Source organism: Haliaeetus albicilla, chromosome W, assembly GCF_947461875.1.
Source record: "Haliaeetus albicilla chromosome W, bHalAlb1.1, whole genome shotgun sequence".
In the NCBI taxonomy this organism is placed as follows: Eukaryota; Metazoa; Chordata; class Aves; order Accipitriformes; family Accipitridae; genus Haliaeetus; species Haliaeetus albicilla.
This window is the reverse complement of record NC_091515.1, coordinates 881,519-904,719: the sequence shown is the minus strand read 5'-3', so window position 1 is coordinate 904,719 and position 23,201 is coordinate 881,519. Positions and strand designations below refer to the sequence as shown.

At 41.0% G+C, this 23,201-nt stretch overlaps 2 protein-coding genes across 11 annotated transcripts in view; one reads left to right on the top strand and one right to left on the bottom strand.

Annotated features, from left to right (window-relative positions):
- The window catches only part of TXNL1 (thioredoxin like 1), a 184,971-nt gene that overhangs the window by 102,583 nt on the left and 59,187 nt on the right, over positions 1-23,201 (bottom strand). The window lies entirely within an intron of this gene.
- Positions 1-23,201, top strand: part of WDR7 (WD repeat domain 7) — a 151,109-nt gene that overhangs the window by 82,629 nt on the left and 45,279 nt on the right. For all 10 annotated transcript variants that reach the window (XM_069774991.1, XM_069774989.1, XM_069774986.1 and 7 more), the window contains one exon: positions 16,638-16,824. In XM_069774991.1, the coding sequence (XP_069631092.1) occupies positions 16,638-16,824 (187 nt within the window). The remainder of the gene's footprint in view (positions 1-16,637; positions 16,825-23,201) is intronic.

Below are 23,201 nucleotides of genomic sequence, written 5' to 3'. Positions count from 1 at the left end.
GGATTGTCTGTCCTCAGGTGGACAAAACAGGTTCTTCTCTGTTTTTCTGTTACAGTGCGAGGCTGAGTCAGGCTTCTTATCTTTCCAGACTGATACCTGGGCACAGAGTCAAAATAAGCTTTATTTGTCTTTTAGAGTTTCCTGAAATAAGAGCATGCTGACATCTTTATTAGACTCTAAGCAGTGCAGAGTGCTCTCTGCGTTGTTTGGAAGCTGTTGGCAATGCAGACATGAGCTTTGTCTTCTCCAGTCTCCCAGTGGCACATTCCACAAGTGAAGTTGGTTTCATTTATGCTATACTTCCAAAAGGCTATTGAGCGTAACGTTGCCTAATCTCCATGGAAAAGAAGTCAGATCATTTCCATCAACAGTGCCTTGTCTTTGCCATTCTCACAGCTGTATAGGTCTGATGTGAGCCCGTAGCTGATGGTGTTGCTTTGTCAGAAGCATGGCTGAGGCACTTCTTTGATCCTCACATGTTCTTTCCTCCAGTGTCTTTGTTTATCTATTTGCATGTTATTTTTGTTACATTAAGCTTAGCAGAGTTATGAACTCCAGCTTTGAATGCCTATTAATCATACTCTCAGAAACACTGCACAACTGTCTGGCTGACTGATAGGTTGAAATTCAGTCTTTAATGTAGATGAAGCTTGACACGTTAAATGCTGAAAATTTAGATCAAGGCTGTAAAGTAATATCTGAAATAGGTGAAGAGCCAGAGGAGGATCAGGAATAAAGACTAGTTGGAGGGAAAAAATACAGGAAATACTGGGTTACACTTTTGGTTGATGATGGCATTAGCAGTAAACTTGATCTTCATTTTACATACAGCCTGTACTATAAAAATTTTATCTAAGTCAGTATTGCTGTCTTGCTTGTGTGACCTGCCCTGAACCCACAGTACAATGTCGCATTTCCACAGAGGTGAGAGGATGCTATTTTCTCAGATATTTTGCTCAAGTAGAGCATGATATGCCAGTACCTCCGACAGCAGGTATGGTATTCGGAACAGCTTTGTTTTGAAGCATTTCCACCATACCCATCTGGAACATGTCTCACCTAGAGCAGGTTCTTCGGATAGCCGTGAAATAGAAGGGTGTCAGCGTGAAGGCCCAGGCTGACGTTTGCTGTTGGAGGTCTGCTCTAGTCTTGTGTGAGCCTGGTCCCCAGCGCACCTGTGAGGGGATTGTACTGCAGCAAGGTGCCCCCAAAGGGGGACAGGATAGGCGAAGACTTGCTGAAAATGGAAATATTGCTTGCCAGGAAACATGTTCTCATGATGTTTTTTTCTTTATGTGATCATGCTTCTTAAAATCCTTACACCACATATGTAATACTGCAGAAGGAATTACTTTGGCAACTGGACAGTTGTTCAGAAATTCAGTTCTTTGAACAAGAAAAAGCAAAATTCCTAGTACGCACTCAGACTTAAGGTTTTTCTTTTTGATATGTGTCGTACTGTGACTTTCAGACACCATACTAAAATACATACAGGTTATTTCTTTGTCTTCCAGTGACACGGAAAATCTTTTTGGCCATTCAGAACAGATGCAGCGTTGATAAGGTGTAGTCTGGTCTTGTGAAAGCTGGCTGTAGGACGTTAAGTGATGGTGTGAGCCAGTAACACTTAGTTAATGAAATTACTGGGTTTCCTCCATTTCAAGTTGTATATTTGACTTGCTGGTGCTGCAGCATGCAGTCTGAGCTGACCGAAGCCTGGTGCTGGGTGGCTGCCCTATAACCACTCCTGGAAGGAGCACAGCTTCCTTTCCCCCCACTCACTACCAGGGGATGCTAGGGTGGGGGGAGCTGGGAGCTGCTGCAGCTTTCTGCTGGCCACCTGTGTGACAGCGTTTCCAGAAACCATTCCTGATGATGCCTCTCCTCCTCTTCAGTCTAAGGTGCAATACCTCTTTAACCATCATATTTTGTTATTATATACTGAAAGTGTATGCTGCGAGTTATCCAAACTAATGAGAAACATTGCATGTAGCCTAAAGCCACAATAAGTTATCAAAACAAATTATTTCTTCATTTATACTGTTAATGCATGTGGAGTTTTTGCTATATAAATTGTGCATGTTGTGATTTACTGCATTAAGAAAATAATTATTGTGATAACGCCTTTTTGAGAGGGTGGAATTCTCTAGAAATCCATGTGGTGACCTTGCCTGACATCCTGCATTAATCTCTGTTGACCTTACAAATAGTTCATGAGATATTTAATTATAAAATGCCACCCAAAGAACTTCTCATTACAGATGCACCGCATCACACTTAAACTGCAGCTAATACTGTGTATATAAAGTTAATGGGCTGATAAATCCGAATGACTGTTCTGTCCTGAGTATGAAAATACTTGATTCTGTTGTTAATGCAATGCATTTTTTCAAAGCATCTGCCGTCAATATAGTTTTTAATAAGCGGTTTGCCCTTTAACTCAGTCAGTGTCATATGCGACAGCGTGTTCATAGTATTGAGTTATTTATATTGTTTTAGCATGCTGCATGTACATACTTTTCTTCCAAAGTGAATTTTAGGGTTTCAACATTACATAATCCATGGTAGTCTCTCCAGTTTTGCTGGTTTCTGGATTGAATAAGCTAGCCAGCAGTTAGATTGCTAACACAGACTCATGATACCATTTTTCATTTTTTAATTATGATGTCCCAAATTCATGGCAGCTGACCTTCTTGCCTGTCGGGCAGGAGGGGAAGCAAGTGAAATTTCTGGGCAGAAATAGAAATACACTTGTCTGCATAGCTGTGTAGGGTTGTACTGCCTGGTGTTAAGACACTTTTTCCATTACAGAGCCATGTTTGTAAAATGTTACACCTTTGAGCAGTTACCTTTATACTGTTCAGCCACATCTCTGGAAACCCTCACCCAAAGCAGTTAAGTCATTAGGTTAGGATGAAGACAATACTTATTTTTCAAAGTAAATGCAATTTCAAAAACGTTGGAAATTTAGCACACCTGTGTTTAAAGCTGGGATTTGCCATTAAGGAAGCAGCTTTTGTATTAGGTGTGTGTCTACCTTGTCCTTTTCTGTCCTCTCCCAGGGATGTATGTCAAACCTGAGGATGAGGGCAGCACAGGCAAACCTGGTGAGGGGGAGCTGGGCAGCACTGGAACAGGGCTGGAAGTGGAGGAGGGTAGGAGAGGATAAATAGCGTGTGGTAAGGATCATAGGCCAGGTCTCTAGTTCTAGTATGGGACCGTTGCCATACAAAGTGGATGAGATATCGCGCATGTTGTTGTTTTCCTCAATTTTGGATTTCTGCTCTTTTGCATTATTTACTGCCTGATATTCAGGCTTCACCACTCAGTATTATCTTCTAAAAGTCTCATCAGTACAGCCTATGAATGCCTTTTCTAAGCCATATATTTATCTTCACAATATTTCTTTTGCTAATGGAGTTGCATCCGCATATGTTAGAGAGAGGTTTACTTTTCAAGATGTGCTGTGGCTTTGCAATCCAGTTTTACGCTTATGTAGGCACACAAAAAGTGAGCAAGCACAAGATTACTTGGAGCGCGCAGTTGGGCATTTCACGTGTTTTGTTAAATTGGGGTTTCCAGCATTATAGATTTTTCAATAGTATCTCAAATGTATTTCATCTGAAAATAGAATTTAACACAGGATAAACTTGAGATTCTTGGTGAACGTGGGATTTTTTGCTCCATCACCTTGCTAGAAACCTTTTCTAATGCTTTTTGACCCATTAGTTTTATATTGTGAAATTAAGTTGCCACTCCAGCAAGGAGGAGACAACCCCTGTGAGGAGGAGGTCACTCCCCACTAATTGTATGCACCTACTGCAGAGCTGATAGGCTCAGCTAGCAGCAGCAATTAATACAGACGAGCGAGCGCTTGGGATCATCACTTACAGAAGCAATAAATCAGTTGAGCACCTGAACCGCAACCTTTCAGAGCAAATTAGGCAAACTGGCTCGGTAACTTAATTTAAACAAAAACAAAAACACAACAGCGTGATTAAAGCGAATAACTGATTTTATTGTTCATAATGAGCTTGCTAGCAGTGCGTGCCATTTTGTTGGCTGTATTTTTAGATCAGTTATGCAGAAAGCTACTCAGATTTGCATGGATCCTGTGGTTCATTACATTATTCTCTGTATTTGGATCTGTACATTTCAGTCAGCATGCTGTGAAATTCAGTGTACTAGTAAGTCTAAAATGTGCTTTTTTCCTTGAGTTGGTGTGATTAGATCAGTGTCTCGAGCAGAATTTTGTCCCTGAAGGAAAAAAAAAAAAGGAAAAATGGTGGTTTATGAAAATCTATATCTTAGCCTCAGAGATAATATTTAGAAAAAATAGTCAATCTGTATAGCAGAAAACGGTCAATCTTTGTGGCAGATATGATGCCCTAATTTAAATCTGGTTTTTTGCTTTAGCAACAAAATCAAATCTTAAAAATTATATTCACCTTTTTCCCCAAATCCTGTAGGAGATGAGTGATTTGAATTATAAATTTTTGGTCAGAGATTTCTTTTTTGCGTATTTAATATTCTGGCTATTGTAATGGGTTGTATCTCAGCAAACTTAAAATCTCTCTTCTTTGCGTTTGGACTATGGGGAAGCCTCAGCACCAAACAAGTCCCCATCAGTTGTGTTTTCTGCCTCTGTAAGTGAAGGCTTAGCTTTGAGACGGATACCCCATTTGGGGGTAATAAAAATTCAAGGTACTGTATTTTTAACTTCAGCTTTCCAGAGTCCTGCAGGCTGCTCGGACCAGCCCTGGGCCATTCCCCAGGAGGGCATCAGACCTGCCAAGAAGTGTCTCGGTGACGGATGGCCGTAACCGCATTTGTGGCCATGGACCTTGTCTCTATCTGCTTTCCGTTTCCAAATGTTTGCGCGTGGGCCCTCATATGAAATACTGGGCAAAATGCAAACACTTCCACCAGAGAACGCACACGTTTTCATCTAATGGGAAGGAAACCGAAACACCCTGGTTTTTCCAGGCTGCTTGTGGGGCAGCGGCAGCACTGTGAGACCTGGCGTGCCGCTGCGTGCGAGCAGACAGGGCAAAGCTGCGTTCGCTGGGGCGAGGAGAGGCTAAACCCAACGAAGGTGCCTTGGGAAGGTGCCGGAGGGAGAGCCGAGCCTGCGCGGGGCCGCGGGAGCCGCTCTGCCCACGATGACAGCACTGGTGTGCGTGCCGCTGCGTGCGGGCAGAGAGGAGGCACAGACTTGTTGTCTGATGAGCACCGAGGTCATAAATTCAAGCCGTTAAATGTCGCAGGCTGCAGTTTCATGGTCATTCCCAAGCTCACCCCATTAAGCATCTGGAAGGGGCCCGTCCCCGGGGCGAGCCGGTGCAGCAAAGCGTGCCTTGTGTGCAGGAGAGCGTGCTGGGAGGGGACGTGCTTGCGTGTCCCACATTACCTGGAGCACAAAGTGTGGGCCTGCTCAGTACAGAGGCTCTGGCTGCCCCATGGTTCATAATTGCAATTGCCCCAACGTGCCGAGCTCTGCAAGTTGATCCCCGGGTCCACGCTGCCAGCAGCTGACCCATTTGCAGGTGTGGCTGGTCTTGGGGAAAGCTGGTTTAGGGTAAAAGGTTTGGTGTAGTACCAAATATACTGAAAAAACTGCTCTACAAATGTGTCAGATATGAGTGGGTTTTTGCAAAACTTAAAGGGACAATATTATTCCCATTTTACTGATAAGGAACAGAAGCTTTTCTTGTAGAAGTATGCGAGGGTAACTCGGGTATCTATTTGAATGAAGAGTATCACAGGAGATAGACACGTTAGTCATTTCCTGAGAAAACAAAATGTGTACGATTTCGCTGCTGGTCTGAACATGCCATCCCCTAGTCCCCTCTGAAAACACTGCTGATGCCACCAGAGTTGGAGACTTTAGTTTTCTGTGGTTCTTCTGAAAATGAGTGGTTGGACAGGTGTAGGGATCATGTTGATGTTTGATGGAAAAGTGTGGAGAGCACAGCCCCGGCGGCTTTTGGTGATCTGGATAATATGGTGTGTTATGGTGAGAGGCAGTTCAAGTGGGATTCTGTCTTTTTAGTCCAGACACAAGAGCTCCCTTCTGACGCCCCAGAACCCCTTTCCTCGCTCTAGTCGTGTCTCATGTGAGCCCCTAATTCTCCAAAATGCACCTTGCATGACCAAGTGCCTCGTGTTGCGCGGAGGACCTGAGGAATTGGCCCTTTCGGGTTAGGTCCAGTCCCATGACAGTTCTGTTCCCACTGCTCTTCACAGCCCCTCCTCGAGCTGGGGTGAGATACGTAACATTGCTGAAAACCTCACAGCGTTTGTGAGGTGTATAATTCCTGATTTAAGCTCTTATGACTTCAGACTTACAGCTGTGTGTTTTAATGTCCTGAGGGAAATGTATGTACGGGAAGCAGCTGTAGCTTAACAGGAGGATACCTACCCGAGTAAATGTAATATCAGGCTAGCGGGATGTACCGTGATTAGAGTGTTTTTTATTTCCACATGTTTGTGAATGTATATGCGTTTGCACTCCTTAGAAACAGCATTTATGTAAAAATCACAGTCCAGTGGCAAGCGTTTCTCAGCGCTGAGCAGATCTGCCGGGGTTGCTCAGTGTGCCACCCCAAGGCAATAGCAGATGGTACCCACTCATCAGCTGGGCTCGCCTCTCCCTGCCGTCTCCCGAAGGGACTGTCTTTTTCAACAGTCCTTGCCTATGAGTATCTGAATATTTAAAAGCAGTTTCTGTAATATCCATTTTCACATTTAGGTGGGAAATTCAGAAAAATATATATTCGTTTTTTTGTTTATACAGCTATTTTGCTTATTTTTTATGAAGCAGTTTTATTGTGAGAAAAACAGAACTGATGCTGCCAGTACTATGCATATCTGAAGGAAGGTATAGCTTCAGTTCCAGGGACAGGTGACAAAGAGAACCGAGAGCAGGGATGCTTACCTGTTTGCTGTGCTAGATAATTTTTGTACTTTGCAGCTGTGGTTCATAATTGCAATAGATGTTTTCTGGCCACAGAGCATTGTGATCGGGTGTATTATCTGAGACACATTCTTTCCTTCCTGATATGGGTGGTGAAAAGTCCTCTCAATGGAATCTGATTACAATTTCCATTTTTCGCAAATAGCCAACTGGTTGGGAGGCTCATGAAGTGAGCTGAGTGCCACTGATGGCACAACAAGCAATAACAGTCTTTAGTAAGACAGATCATGTGCAAAGTCTAGATTATCGTTCCATTTTGGTCACGCATGTTCTAGCTGGGATAGCTGTGCTAAAGGGAAAAGAGGAATTCTTTCCCCAAAAAATATTCTCAAAAAATTGTAGTTTTATTTTGCTATGTTTTTATATGGCTGATACCTGCACTTAAACTAGCATTACATTTAGAGTCAGTGTTTGACACAGCAGGTATTTAAATGTTAAAGGGGGCTTAAACAACCAGCAAACAATAGTGTGTTTGAGGATTCCATTACATTATCTACATGCAACGTTGCCAACTTAAAATATGTATTCTTCATATGTCAAATGGGAAAACCAAAGCTGCATATGCTTTTTGCTGTTCAGTGTCTGTATCTAAGAAAATAGTGTCCAAACACTGTCAATCAATAGTTCGCATGTTTTAAAAAAACACTTCAGAATAACTTTTTTATGAACTGCTGCTTCCTAAGCTGTGACAGGTCAATAAATCAGCCTGTGCTTGCCTTTGTAATGAGTGAGATGAAGAGAAACTCAGAAACTAATTTAATTCATCATACAAATTAACATTATTCCTTCATTAAGGTTGCAGATGCCAAGCCAAGCATCCTTACCTTAAAAGAATAGGAGAAGAATCAGTTTTGCCATCTCACAGATACGTGTGATTAATCACAAACCCAGGAAAACACCTGTGAGACATTAGACTTACTCATTTTAGGAAGGAGAAATGTGGGAGACAGCATACAAAAATAATTGGCATAATACTGCTTTTGAGGCAGCTAGCAGGGATTTGGATTTACAATGGATGGGTTGATTAGTGCTTAGGATTATAATTATTGGAAATTATTTCTCCTAACTGTTTTGGAGTCTCACTTGACCTTTTTTCTAATTAATAGTCTTTGCTGGGAGCTTTTGCGTTCATTGGGAAGAAGGTGGGATTTGCTGAGTAAGAAATGTGTGAAAATCGTAGTTGTCTTTTTGTTGCCCTTGTTCTTCAGAGAAGTACAGGCTGTGTTGTCCGAACGCAGTCGAGCAGGAGGGCTCTGATCTCAAGCGATGCTGCTGCTGCCAGAGCCATGTAAGCATTAGAAACATAGTCACTTTGGGGTGCTGCCGGGGCTCCCCTCCTACTTCTCCATCTCTTCCCCCAGGCTCACTGTGCTGCTCCAGCACCAAGCACATTAGGCTGGCCTGGGGAATTCATTGCTTGAAGATGTAAGCAGGGTTAAGCATTCATGGAATAACAAGGAGTAGTGAAAACTGCAGTAAACAGGGTATGTTGAAGGGTTAACCCTTAATGCAGTCCAGCCTGCTGACAGTTAGGCAGTGGGAGCCTGGGGGTTTGGGGGCAGTTTCCCTATCTGCTTGTCTACAGCAGGAACTTTTTTAATAGATACTGTATCAGTGGCTCACGGTGATAAGATTGGATGAGCAGTCTTTCATCTAATCCAAAATGGTGTGTCCTGTCCTTACACGTATGTGAGGGCATCTGTGTGACCATAAATTTTGAAGTCTTTTATATTACATATAGTGTATCAGTGTTATTTTCCAACTTTTCATTGTATGTGTGCCTCTTTCCATGTAGGCAACAGAGTTGTGTCATTGTGCAACTGGCTGTACATAGCACTTTTAGTGTATTAAAAAAACCCCAAACAACAACAACAAAAACTTGTTTAAATATATACATCCCTTGTTAACGTCAGATTTCTTTAATTTTATGTTTTGTAAGCATTTGCATTAATCCTTGTGAAGTGTCATAGCGTAGGAGCACGTAATCAACTCAAATGTGTATTACTTGAGTATCGTATTGGGGGTCATCTCTGAGATGGTAGTCTGCAGCTGGTTGGAATAAATTACTATGGAGAACAGCAGTAAAAATCACAGAATCACAGAACAGCCCAGGTTGGAAGGGACCTCGAAATATTGTCTTGTTCAACCTTTTGTGGGAGAGGAAGCTGAGATGAGACTATCTAACACCCTGCCCAACTGCATCTTGAAAACCTCCAGCGATGGGGACTCCACCATGTCCCTGGGGAGGTTGTTCCAGTGAATGATTGTTCTCACTGTAAAAAAACCTCTTCTGTGAATACGAAACCTTGCATGGTGCAACTTGTACGCGTTGCCCCTTGTCTTCTCTGTATGGCTCCTTGTGAAGGGAGACCCTCTGTCCTCTTTGCAGCTGCCCTTTAAGTACTGGAGCACTGTGATGAGGTCCCCCTGAGCCTTCTCTTTTCCAGGGCGAAGAGACCCAACTCCTTCAGTCACTCCTTCAGCTAGTCCTTGTGTCCTCCGCAGAGTAAAGACGATAGCGCATTGTCTACGAGTACAATTTCAAACTGTCTAACACAGCTAGCTGCTGCCAGGGAAGCAATCCATCAGCGCCAGCACTGGGCTGACACTGTAGTAAGCTGGTTCGGAGATCTGTGTGTTGGAAAACTAATTGCTGCTTGTGTGGTTATCTTTCTGTTGCTGTAGTTACCAGTTTAGCATAAGAGTTGTTATTGCTAGAGTCTTTGTTTCAACTGATGGCTTGAATGGGTTGTAATTCAAAATGTGTGGCAATACCCAAAAAGAAAAGGAGCCATTTTTACCATATGTCCTGCCTTTGGAGAGCTTTGATTTCATCTTCAAAAGTACTCAAGTACACATAAACATAACCCCTTGCTCCAGTAACGCCTGGTAACTTGGGTTTTATTTTCTCCAAAGATAAACCTGGTTGAATCAGTTACAGGGTTGCCCTGTAAAGAGCGTAAGGACGGTGACATCAGCTGCAACGCAGACCCAGCTATAGGTGTGCTACCAAAATTGAGGGGGCGGGCGCCTTTGGGGTGACAGAGCCTGGGGAGAAAGGAGCAACTTCAAATAGCTGCAAAGCCTTGAGATTTTGTATTGCTCATGTGGCTTTGCAGCACTTGAGAATAAAATACACATCATTGTTGGTATGGATATGTTTATGTATCAGGCACCGGTGCTATAGAGAAGGTTAAGTTGTGACCCCTGAGTCTCGCAAGTTGTTGCATTGACTTGACTTACTTTGTTGGTATTGTGTATCTTCCACTGTCATGTAGGTCACAAGTTGTCGAAACTGCTTAAGAAAATTTCTTACAATTATGTGTAATAGGAGAAAACTTCTGAGATCGACATATAGTTTGGTCAGCACTGTGATGGAAAAAACAGCTACTTCCTATGAAATGATGATCATTTTTATGGAAATAGCTTTATGTAGAAAACATTACATAATTTAGATTAAAATAAATAGCATGGTTTAATGGAATTATACAATTAATGGGAATGAAAATACAAAGTTTAATGCACAGTTATGACCCGAGTCGTATTGGCTTTCTCCTTCCCACTAGATTATAAACAGATTTTGGATTAAAATAATGATAGTTTACTCTTTCTATAGCACCGTAATACAATCTCATAGTTAGAGGAAGAATGCATTTAAGCCAGCATAGTTGGGTTCTCTCCATAAATTGAAACAAGTCTGATCTAAAACTCATTTACTGTCTTGGAACAGAATTGATCTTGCTTTCACATTTGATTCCCCCACTGCAGATTTTGAGAGGAAGAAAAATGGCGTTGTTAGGTCAGTTTAACTAGGCCAGAGCTAGACAGAAAAGACTGGGAAACCAGCTATTACAAACGCTTTCTTCTTTTTCCTTTGTCTCCCTTCCTAACGAATTATGCAAAATCTTACCTAATTTTAAAACAGCTTAGGGGCAGCGTTCATCTGGCCCCACTTACAAATATTCTTTGCTGTCTGTTCACTTAATGTAAAAAGCAATAGATATTACGCCATTTAATAGAAATGCTGGGAATTTACTGTATCTAGGATTGGTTGTTCTGACCTGTTAAAGCTCTGTTAAATTCCAGAATTTACATAGATAATTAACATGGAAAAAATGTTCCCCCTTAATCTTAAATAACATTTCTGATGTTTTTAAGTCTTCAGAGTAGATGAGGACACTTCCTTTCTGATCAGGTATGAGGCAAAAAAACCTATTTTTTTTCTTTTATTGTTAAACAATGAAATCTTAACTGTTCAATAAAGCATCAAGTTATATAGGTGCTGCAGAAACACATTCAATTAGGAAGCTTTTAATTTTCAAAATCCTGAGATTGTTATAAATTTCAGGACAAAACTTTGCTTCCCCGTGCAGGCTGGCGGCCGGCAGGCAGCCGCGGCACGGTGTGGGATGGCAGAGCGGGTCTCTCGGCATCCTGCTGGCATGTGCTGCGTCGTCACCTCTGCTGTGCTTCCGTTACCCATCCTTTAGCATTTGTACACTTACAAACATTCACCTTTTCGATGTAAATGCAAAAGAAGACTTACAGCAAGTCATAAATGTCGTTTTAAATGGACATTTTTGCTAATCCGAACTTTTGCTCTTTTTTCAGCTAATGGGAGCCTCAAGCAACAATTTAAATTCACTGACGAAGTAAGCAGGGACTACCTTTCTCTAGAGATTTTTCACAACTGTATTCCTTCTTGAGTATTTGTGATAGAAGGGGCTGTCCCCCAGCCCTCAGAAGAGCAAAGCCAAACCTACAGCGGCTGCGTGCCGAGCGGCGAGCCCCGCGAGCGGGAATTGTTTCTCTCCCTTTGCAGTGGCTGGGAGGAGCGGGTGGGGGCTATCGATTGCCTGCACAGTGAATGTCCTATTGTTCTCGGCCGCCAGCAGGTAAGGGCAGCCTGCGCCGCCCCTGGAAAATCTGACTGCGTTGGGAATATTCAGAATTAATTTTGAATTGTTGCACAGCGAATGAAACGGCGCAAAGTGACCAACCGGCCACGCGATCCGACAGTCCTCGCGTGAGCGCGAGCCGCAGATAGAAACCTGGCAGCTATCTTGTCTGATCTGCAGAACAAAATGGCTGCACAGCAATCCAGGCTTTCTGAAGTGATGTCTCTGCCTTCCCTAGCCGGGCATCCCCTTGGCTGGTAACGCAGTGCACAATGACAGCACAGCTGCCCCAGCGCTGCAGCTCGCCTGCCGGGGGATACTGCGGGATTTTAGTGGTGTCACTTGCTCTGACATGTGGCAATTGGGGATCATTTCTTTTCAGCCTCTTTGCTTTTCTCCTTTTATGCAGGAGCAACTCTAAATGTAATTCTAAATTGTTTTTCACTTTGAATAAAATGCAGTCTCGTTACTGTGACGCACAATAACTACTTAGCTTCTTAATATACTCGAAGACCGTACTTTTGAAAACAAATTTAAAAAACCACACATCCATGTAAATTCTGAAATTACCTTAGAAGTTGCAGGCGTTGCACCTGTTGAAGAATGGTACTTAAATGACTTGGAGAGGTCATCAGCAAAAAGGAAGTATCTCCTAGCATAAGTTCAGTTGAAAATGTTTAAGTGTCAGAATGACATTAAAGGTCAAAAAAAAAATGCTGAAAACGAGTTCTGTAAAAATTAAGAAATTTGACATTGAGTGTGATTGAAAAAAAAATAAATCTTTTCATCATTACGTCTTTAGAAAAAATTCTTCAAATAATTTGACTAGTTAATTTGTTAAGTTAGGCCTAAATATAGCCTCTGGTTTTATACCTGTCTGAAAGATGAGAGAAGATGTGTAATAAAAATTCACTGCACTAGAAGTAGGAAAGGATTAAGGGATATGGATTTTTAACCCAGCTATCCAAATTTATATTTCTATCTTTCTCTGGACATTTCACACAGGTATACGTCAAATCAGGAAAAAATCATCCAGAAAGGGTCACAATTTGGTTTCATGTCTTGTAAAAGAACACTGTGCTGACGGACACAGGGAGAGAGGGCAGACTGAAAAAAATAAGTCAGAGCTATGATTCTTCACTTTTTTTTTTAATAGAAAATAAGAAAAAGATGCAAAGCAAGTTAAATGATATTCTTGGAGTTCATCATTTTTATTTAGTTGGAACTTGATCTTGTGGCAAATTATGAGAATGGGAATCAGAGTTATCAGTGTCTCGTTCATGCCTGCACTATTGATTTTTCTTGTGCAAATTATTTAATTTTTTTAAATCTATCGGCAAAATGGGGATAACAATGCTGACTGATGTAATATGGTCAAAGCTCTTGAGATTCAGCAAGGAAAGACATTTTAGAAATCCAGGGCTATATGCATTGAAGATAACTGATAAGCTTTAGTATTCATGTCATATTTTCGTTAATAAAAGTGACATAAAGAGCAAAGACTCACACCTTTATTTTAGTGTTCAAGTAAACGTGAAAAAGTAGAAAGATTTTTAACTATGCCATTGTTTGCTAGATCTAGCTTTTTGTGGGGGTATCTGTGTGCTGTCACATAGGGTGTTTCCTGTGAGGATATATAGAACTAGTTTCAGAGAACTGGCAGATTGGCTATCTCTATCCTAAATGTTGAAAGCACTTCAGTACTTGTGTACAAAATTTTATCCTTCTCTACTGGTTGAGAAAAATCCAGTCTGTTTTTGGTAGTCCTGATAACTCCCTTGTACTGATGAGGTAGTGAGTTCTGTCCAGGGACAAAATCACTGCCTTCTGCGCTCTGGATTACTTCCTGTACGGCTTTTTTCATTTCCATATGCTTGTGGCATATGTGTACCAATGCAAATTAAAACACCTGGAACAAAATTATATTTTAATACAAATCTATATAGGAATGTAATTTCCTGAGCTATGTTTCTGCTAAGTTTGTTTCTTAATGACTTTTTATAACAGAAAGTACATGTAAATCATCAAAACTTACTTTTTGCTAGGGCAGATTTTTTTTTATTTTTTGTTTAAAGACTATGATGTTAGTTAGACTTCCAGCAAGAAGGACACAGCTCCCTGCTTATAGTAATTTCAGTATGCATTGAATAGCAGGAGGAGCACGCTGAAGTGCAGTGATAAGCTGCATGCTGGTTTGGAGCATCTTTTCTGTCACATCACCATGATAGCCCAATGCCTTTAAATAGGTATTGTCTTGCCCGTCTGATGGTAGCGCAAGTGTGTCGGTTCACTAAAAGATGCCGAATCAGCGCCAGGCGCAAGCAGGGACCTGCCCTGGGCTGCGCGGCTGAGGCTGCGGGTCCCGGGGATGCACATTAGCATGGCTGCTCCCGGTCCTGCTCCGCATAATGGACTCAAAGGTTAAGAGCAAAGGATCTCCGCAGCCCCAATCAGCAGAGCTTTTCCAGGGCTAATTACCTCTTTACTGCGCTGACTCTAATGTGACATGTTTATTGCCTTAACTAACAACTCATTAGCTTAGTTGATGTTTTTGTCAATATTAATTCGTTCATTTAAGCCAAGTCAAAGCTTAAACAAAGATGTCCAGGCTGAGAAACGGGCAGCAGAATGACTTTTGTTTAGTTCATCTTTTTCCTTAGCTCAATTTACGCAAGGTAGGTGTCAGCAGGAGCAATGCTAGGAGGATTCCTGTGAAAAAGGTAGGCATATTTCGTTGTAGTAATGTTTGAGTAGTCACACTTTTTAATAAGGTTCTTATATTTGAGACATAAAATTCACACAAACTCGAGCTTCATGGACTGCCATGCACTTCAAGAAGAAACTTTCAGTTCTTCTGTTACACACGTATAAGGGGTTAGAGTGAATGGACTAGAAGGTGTGTTTGTCAGCTTTTCTGAGTGCTTAAAATGACAGGTGGTTTATTTAATAAACAAAATGAGCAACTCATAGAGGATGGTTCTGAAAACTAAAGAAAAACCTGTTAAAATCAATAGGTCATCTTTATCACAATAGCAAGCTAAATTAATATTATTAAGAGGTAACAAATAATTATGTAGAGCTAATGATAAATTATCTTCATCTGGAAGACTTGCTTGTTTTAGCCCTCCTACACATTTTTATAGACATAATTATTTTTGTAAAAAACTAGTCTATTAAATGACATTATTAATCAAGTTTCCTCAATATGCAGAACCTGGATCAGAATTCAGGTGTGTTGACATTGTTTGGGACATCACTTCTCTCTCTCGCCCCCTACCCCCTTAAGCTATATTTCTCTAAAAGAAAAAAAGGCATTGTGGGGAGGAGGGAGAGTGAGTTAGTGAGGATGGACGCCAGCACCGTGAGGTAATCGTAGTAAAACGCAGGAGTCAGGCGTGCAGCCCTCGGGAAGGGAGGCGATGCTGCGGGTGGGCTCCCGGCGCAGCGGGTACCTTTTGGGGCAGAGCCCCCAGCCCCAGCCAGCTGCCTTTGGCTGCGGTAGGGTGCCTCGCCGGCACCCCGTGCCAAGCAGCGAGACAGCGTCACTCTTGCGGCGCTAGTCATTGCGTGGTTCACTTGAATGAAACGTCATCTCTGCTGATTGCTGAGGTGAAGGCATCGTGGTGAGCACAGGATTTTAATTAAAGAACGGAGCTGGTGGTGCCACCTCCTCTGAGCCCCTGCACGGGCAGGCACATGGCACGTTTGGAAACGAGCGGTTGTTTTGGAGACTTCAGTGACTTATTTTTGCTGTTCCTCACGCAGTTAAGCACATCTAGCATGATCTGCTTCTACCTGTAGCCAAGATACTGATGAACAACTGTAATCTTAACGTGGTTTATTTTAACTGATATTTTCCTGAGTTTAATCTTTTAAGCTAGTTTTTCTTAGACATCCTTTCAAAATGATGTGCCTTTTTTTCTGAAAACTTTATTACTTATGTTAATGTTATTACAAATTTTCAGGGTTTTCTTAGCAAGTGTCTGTTGAAGGGAGGATTTTTTCTTATCATTTCTGGTTTGATTTATTCTGACTTCTTTTGCACAGTTTCTGGGCAGAAATATGTAGGCATGTAGACTTCTTACATTTTTTCCAAAAAATACATTTAGTACTATTTCTTTTGTGGTGAAAATACTACGTTTAAGACTCCACGCTGGCAATATTGGCCAGTTTGATTAAGCTCACTGTGCCGTGTAGTCTGATGCATTTCAGTAACAAACCGGCCATCGTTGCCATTGAGAAAGCTTTAAAATTCTCGTAGGCAGCAACTGGTAGGGTTGCAGCATTGCTAACGGGGTGCACACTTCTAATCTGTCCTGTGCTTGTGCGTAGCAGAACAGCCTCCTTGCCTTCTGCTGTTTGTTGAGCTAAGAGTGATGTCTGGGAGCGTGGATACCATTTATCTGAGACAGTCTACGCTTGTATCCACTGCCTTTCCGAGCGTCATTAGTGTCCGCGTTTGAGGACTGCTGTGGTTGCCATTCCGTATGAAATCCATGGCCCAGGGAGTCTCTGGGCATCACATACCCTACAGTTAATTCACATAACTGATACCCACATGTCTTTCTCTTTTTCGCTGACTTTGGGAAGACCCTGCAGTTGTAAGCTTCTGCAGTTTCTTGGTGAGATAAAGCTTTAATACAGTGACTTACGAGCAGGTTTCCTTACTACATGTTTCCCAACAGCAAGTATTTGGAAACAAGGCAAAAGCAATTCTGCAGCTCTCTTTTCATTGTCCCGTTCTCTCCCGCTCTGCACGGCAGGCAAGGCGCTGACGTTTCTGCTGCTGCAGCCGCCCAGCCCCAAGCTGCCCGCGCACAGCACCATCCGCAGAACCGCCATTGACCTCATCGGCCGCGGCTTTACCGTCTGGGAGCCCTACATGGATGTCTCTGCCGTGCTGATGGGCCTTCTGGAGCTCTGCGCTGACGCGGAGAAACAGCTTGCGAAGTAGGTATCTCATTTATTCACTTACAAATACTTACCTGCATTCTTTCTGACCTGTGGATCTAGGTTTTGCAGCGGTCGGTTCAAATCCCGACAGCTGTGGTACTTGGCAAGAAGGTGGGACCAAGGAATAACTCCTTGTTTCAAGTTTTGCTTTTGAACCAGTACCATCTAAATTGCAATTTCAAATCTGCTTTAGTCTGGCTTCGTTTGCAGTCTCAGGCGGCTCTGGTGGGCAATCTCAGAAAGGAAAAAGTTAAACCACAGCAGGAGAGATCCAGTCGCTTGTGCACAGTAGCACTGCGGTGCTGACTTCTCTTGGCACTGTGGGTCACCCCATCTAAAACTAGGAGACACCAAACACTTGGTAGGCATTGCCCAGGGCTACACAGCATTAATCTTCTGGTCGCATTGCTAGTAATTTTGAGAAAAGAAGCAAGTTAAAACATTTTTTTATATCTAAAATATGTCTGTCTGTCTTTTACATAATTTTTTTTTTTTTTTTTTTTTTACTCTTTCTTAACTGTAAAAATGGTCTTTTCAGAAGGTATTTTCCACTGGTGTGTCTGAGTACGTGGATTATTTTTTTTCCCATGGCTTTACAAGCCATCCCATCGAGATTTAAATTGTTTCGGAAAGTACATTTTCGAAAAGGTGGTTATTTTATCAACAGCATCGCTGTTAATAGCATCAAGGTAACTGGTAGATTTAAGGATTGCTAAGAAATCATAAACTCAGTAGGCCACAGCCTGTCTCTAGGGTCGGGGAACAACTTATTAAAGCATCCCAAATCAAGATTTATATGGTATGCTGTCTTGTACCTCTGTTCTAACCTCCTTGAAATAAAATCTTTCAATTAAGTATTTGTAAGGGGGGGGGCACACAAATTTAATGAGGAAGTCTGATACTTTGACATAAAATGCACAGCAAAAATGTGATACTGTTTATAATTTTGTGTGTGTGTGTGCATGGAACTATAAGTGCCTATTTGTTCCACTTCTTAACAGTTACTATAATTGTACAACTTATAGTTACGTATACACAGGTGTGTACACAAGTTATTACACTTGACAGTGTCATGTACTATCAATCACATCATCAAATAATTATGGCTAAATCAAATAATTATGGCTAAATGCGTAAGTGAAGTCATTAAGATGACTTGTGTAATAAAGGTAGCGTCTTGCTTTTTTCTAATGCTTTTGTGTTAAGATAATGGGATTCCGGAATATTAGCGCTTGGGATTTATTTAATGTGTGTAACTTTGCAGGACATGAGTAGCATTTTTGTTGAGTAGCCATGAATTTTATGATCCGAGGACTAAATGTAATAAATTTCAACTGGGGCCCCGATTCTCACATGAACAGTCCTTACTCACACCATTAACCTGATTAATGACAACAGGACTATTTGCGCAGGAAAGGGTTTTGCAATCTAGTCCTTATTTTTATTATTGTTTGTTGTAAAATTGATCATCTCGTCTGAAATTTATTCTAACTCTCTATCTGAACAATTTTTTCTGTATTTAGCTTTTATTAAAAAAAGCAAACACTTAAACATGCAAAAAGAGAGGCTTTGATTTCTATGTATATATATATAAAAAGAAAAAAACAAAAAGTCACTATAAGAAGCAACCACAGTAGGCTGTTTATATCAAATAAAACAATGATACTATGCTTTATGTAATTGGCTTTGAAATCTATTTCAAGCTTCCTGGTTTTAATGGAAAACCTTGGAAAATATAAGTGGATATACATTAGTGCCACTGAGACAAAATTTTCATTTGTAGGTACACGGCTCTTGCATAGGAACAAATCTGTCCCCAGTTAGGACATACAAAACATGTAGCTCCTGCTCTAGGTGGAGGATTGCCTTGGGCAAATACAAATTTCGTATTTATTTGGTTGTCAGTATGAATTAATGCTGTAGTATTAAAGTTCTGCAGATATTCCCTTGGAAAACAACTGTTACTAAAAATATTTAAATTTAATAATAATTTTCATCACAAAAATACAGAAGTCATTGATGTTTTTTCTCATAAAACCTCAGCATGTTTTTGTTGTTAAGCAAGTTTATGTTCTTAAATGCATAGGCATTTTGAATCTGTGCTGATGGGGCGTGTTTCCATGCAGAATATAAACAAAACCTTCAGCTGGTATGAATCACGATGGTGCTGTTTGTTTCAGTAGAGCTTTCCTAATCTGCACCAAGTGCAGTTTTAGTGCTTTCTATGTCTGGCATCCCAAGCACTGCATGAATATTCTCTAGGTTTTTTGAATGTATTTTGTGCTTAATTTTTAATTTATGTAGTGCTTTCTACATAATATTTTAATTTGTAGTGTTCCTTAAGAGTTAAACTGTAAGCCACTCGGTAATTGATAAACCGTTCGTTAATGGGGAAACAATTTCATTCCTAAAGGAAGATGGCTGACTGGTCTGTGACATTTTCTTTGCGAGGTTTTTGCTTGGGGAAAAAAAAGAAAAATAGTGTCTGAAATTGTCGAGGTCATCATAATTGATTATTTAGGTATTAATTTTACTGTATTTCCTTTCATAAAATGCAGAGGTTCATTTTTCAGCAGGTAATATTTTGCTTGATGGCATTGCTAATGTCTGTCAAGCTTTCTTGGGTATATGCTGAAGCATGTGGGAGAAGAGAGTTTTACATTAAAGGACAAGGAAATGTCTGCAGTACTTTAAAACTATTTTAAAACTGCAGTAGGCCTTCAGCGGTCAGGTGAATATTCATGTACATGTAAAACAGTGTGCTTAGCAGAAGGAGGAGGTTTGCTTAGCGTACAGATGTTCTTGTTGACAGCATTGCAGTAATAACATTACTTTAGGTATTAAAAAAAAAAAATCCTTAAACAATTAGCCAGCTTTCCGTTTTATTCTAAGGCTAAATCACAGCAAACACTTTTCTTTTATGTCTCACTATATGGAACTGTAGAATATCCTTCTAATTGGAAATAAGTCAGGTGTTTAAGCTATGTATTTATATTTTTAGTTACTTTTCTATTTTAGTCGAGAATTTCTTTTGCTTGTAGCAATAACATTTAACACCGTGAGCATTCACACGCCCGTAGCATTTAGAATTAGAATTCGTTTTCAAATCTTACAGTTCTGAAAACTGCTCTATTGTGAATGAATTTTACATTACAAATGTGTTTACAAATGTTTGTAAACACACACATTTTAAATGCTAGATGCAATAAGGAACTGACCAGGGTTGTCTTAATACCATGTATGCATTTTATCATCCGTCTGTGGAGGTGTTAAGGTTTCTGACTTTCTTTTACGTTATACTAGGGCAGGTATTACCCATTTTATATAAGAGTTTTAATTTCCTCAAGATGTAAAGAATGAAGGATTGCCGTGTGTTGGGGGGGTGTTAATGGAGAAATATGTACAAACTGGGTTAATATTGTTACTTGACTGAACTTCAATTATTTCTTGTAGTGTGACAAAAGAAACCAGAATGTTTTACCTTCCCAGAGAATCTCCTAAGCCCTATTGTATGTAAATGTAGATTTACAGAAGCCAAGTGAACACAGTTCTTCAGAAAGTCATTTTCATCTTGCGATTACATCCTTAGCTGTCATAAAGATTAGTATGGCTCTCTATCCACAGAGCACTGAATAAATGAATGTATCAGCATGTAGCCTTGAGGAGCCCAATGCAATTTTCATCATGATAAATTGCATAATAAGCGAGAAAGTGTTTGCTTATTAATCCATAACAAGATTTAGATTGAAAATGGCCTGTTACATTCATGACAGATACAGTACCGACTGCAGACAGACGAAGATGGAAAGAAATAGAGCAACAATGTGTGCAGGGGGTTAAGTGTGCATCTTACCCTCCCGGTGCCCTGCTGAGCTGCCCCTTTTTGTGCCTGATTTACCGTGTACACAATAACAGCGCACAGCTGCCTGGCTTCTCTCCCTGATGTTAAGAACGTTTTATGAAAGAGCTTTTATGTCAAGCTTCTGCTTTAAAAAAAAAAAAAAAAAAAAAATCACTTCACATTTATTGACCAAAAAAAATAGCAGTGTTTTTCTTTTTTTCCCTTCTGAATTAAATAAATATAAGCTGTTAACCAAAACTCTGGTATTTATAACTCCTCCACTCTCCCAGTTCATCCTAGTCCCCAAAGGTTATACTGTGCTAGCCTGCCACGCTGAATGAAACTGCTCAGTTGTGAGGATTAAGAGTATTTTTCTAGCATTTATTAGGCTTTGATTTCTTGGCATGGATGATGGTAGGGATCATTGCTGTCCGTTATTTTTGCTTTTTGAATTACAGCTACAGTTTGGTATAGATTATGATATAATATACCAAAATTAGCAAATTGCATTCTAATCGATCCATATGTTTTTATATATATATGTGTGTGTACTAAAATAATTAGGCTAAATCTCTTTAGTTTTGATTGTTTTTAGTGGAAAGCTTTACTATACTTTTATTTTCTTAAGGATTCTATCTGTGGAGCCATAGGATATATAGTAGGGACATCCCTAGTTTTCAAGTACAGTGGAACATTTTAAGAACATTGCCTAAACAACTCCTGAAATTGAGGCATTTAAAGGAGAAATGTGAGCTGGGTACTTGGTCCTAAAGGTGATGTGGCAAGCTACCGCATGCTGCCACTACAGAAATGATTTAAACCTGGAAATGGCAGGGATTTTTGTCCGTGTCCGTTCTGGTTTAGAGCTTGGATTCCAGGAGGCTGGAGCTCAGCGTAGATGAGCCGCAGCTGTACCACAGGAAGGTCAGTGGTCCATCGGCACCTGCAGCCTCTCATGGAGGCTGAGGAAGAGGAGGAGGAGGAGGAGGAGGAAGAGGAGCGTACCACACTTGCTGGCTTTATGCTGCGGAGGGAGTTTGGTTCCTCCTGTTCACTCAGCCTTCACTTCAAGGCTGCCCATATAAACAAGAGTGGTTTTGAGGTGTATTGACGTAGAGGTTTCTGTTAAATGAGGTGGGATGTACCCATCTTCCCTTTTCCTCTTCCACTGACCTCGGAGCATCAAAGTGAAGTCTCCAGCCAGAGGAGAGAAAAGGGGCTTAATGCCCATCCATTTTGCAGAATAGCAGCTTTCCCTGAAAGGCGAGATGGCCCCATCTCTACACCCTTCAAAAGATCCCTGTGGAATCACGTCCTTTGTGAGTTCCCTCTCGGATCTCTGTGCAACCAGCTGGGTCAGTGCTCAGCTTCCTTCTTTGAATCCAGTTAGCAAAAAGATATTAATCACGATCATTACCTTTTGTGCTGAAATTTCACATTCTTAGTCCCATGAAGTTTTCATCTGGCATTGCTTTGTGTAAGTCAAGAAATGTAGAGATCCGATTGCTACGATTTCTGTTCATTGCCATTGAAACCTTTTCTGTCTACCTTTTTCTTAGGTGTTACCTACAGCTCTTCCCAGGTAGCTCATTGTTTTCCACTTGTTTTAAGAATCAGCTTTTTAAATGCATCTTCCTTATTTTTTGTAGATAGTGTAGTACATAAACATTACTCTGCAGTTGTGATAACTTGTGCTAAACATATAAAGTCATCTATTAAAAAAGTCTATATTTCATTGAAAACATTATTCAGATAGCACACTGGTTCCCAAAATAGTCAAGATGTTCAGATTACTGGTGTGGGGGGAGTTGGTGATGGATTTGGGAAAAGAAAGCACATCATTCCCTGATGATGCAGGATACTGGCCACTGAGAATAAGCCTTCTAGAAATGAGCTAAAAGGCACAAATCAAAAGCACAAATAAATACAGTAATAAATCCAAGTTTTTTACTGTTGTTTGCAGGTAGAATATCATCTCTGGTGTTAAAGGCATGCGTTACAGGACAAGCTGCATCCATTTTGTCTGTTACGTGTACAGAAACGATTCCTCAAATGTCTGCTTATGGAGCAGTGGGAAGTCAGGGGGCAGGATGAGGACAAGAGGGACAACACATGCTGCCGACTCTTGCTGGACGTACAGGAGTCCTAAAACTCATCAGTACAAGAATAGAAGTCTGGGTGTGAAAGCCAGCGTTTCCCTCTGTACGTTAGTTTTGCATCTGCTTTGGTTTTGTTGTGGGTTTTGGTGCAGTGTGCCTGCCCGGTCTCGCAGGGCTTTCCTCTGAAAGAGGACATGCAGAGCAGCTGGCCCAGCCCCAGGAGGGGGTTAATCTCTGCCCACATACTACCACTGCTGAGCCATGCTAATGAATTGAATTAACAAAAAGCCTGTTGCTTTTCAGGAAAATGCACGCTTTACCAAGCATCCTGTAAGGAAAAATACTGCTGGCAGAAACACGAAGCTTTTTTAGAGAAAAAAGTACTGAGGTGCTGGGGGTGTGATTGCTTTTGGGAGATAATGAGCCCCTCTGAA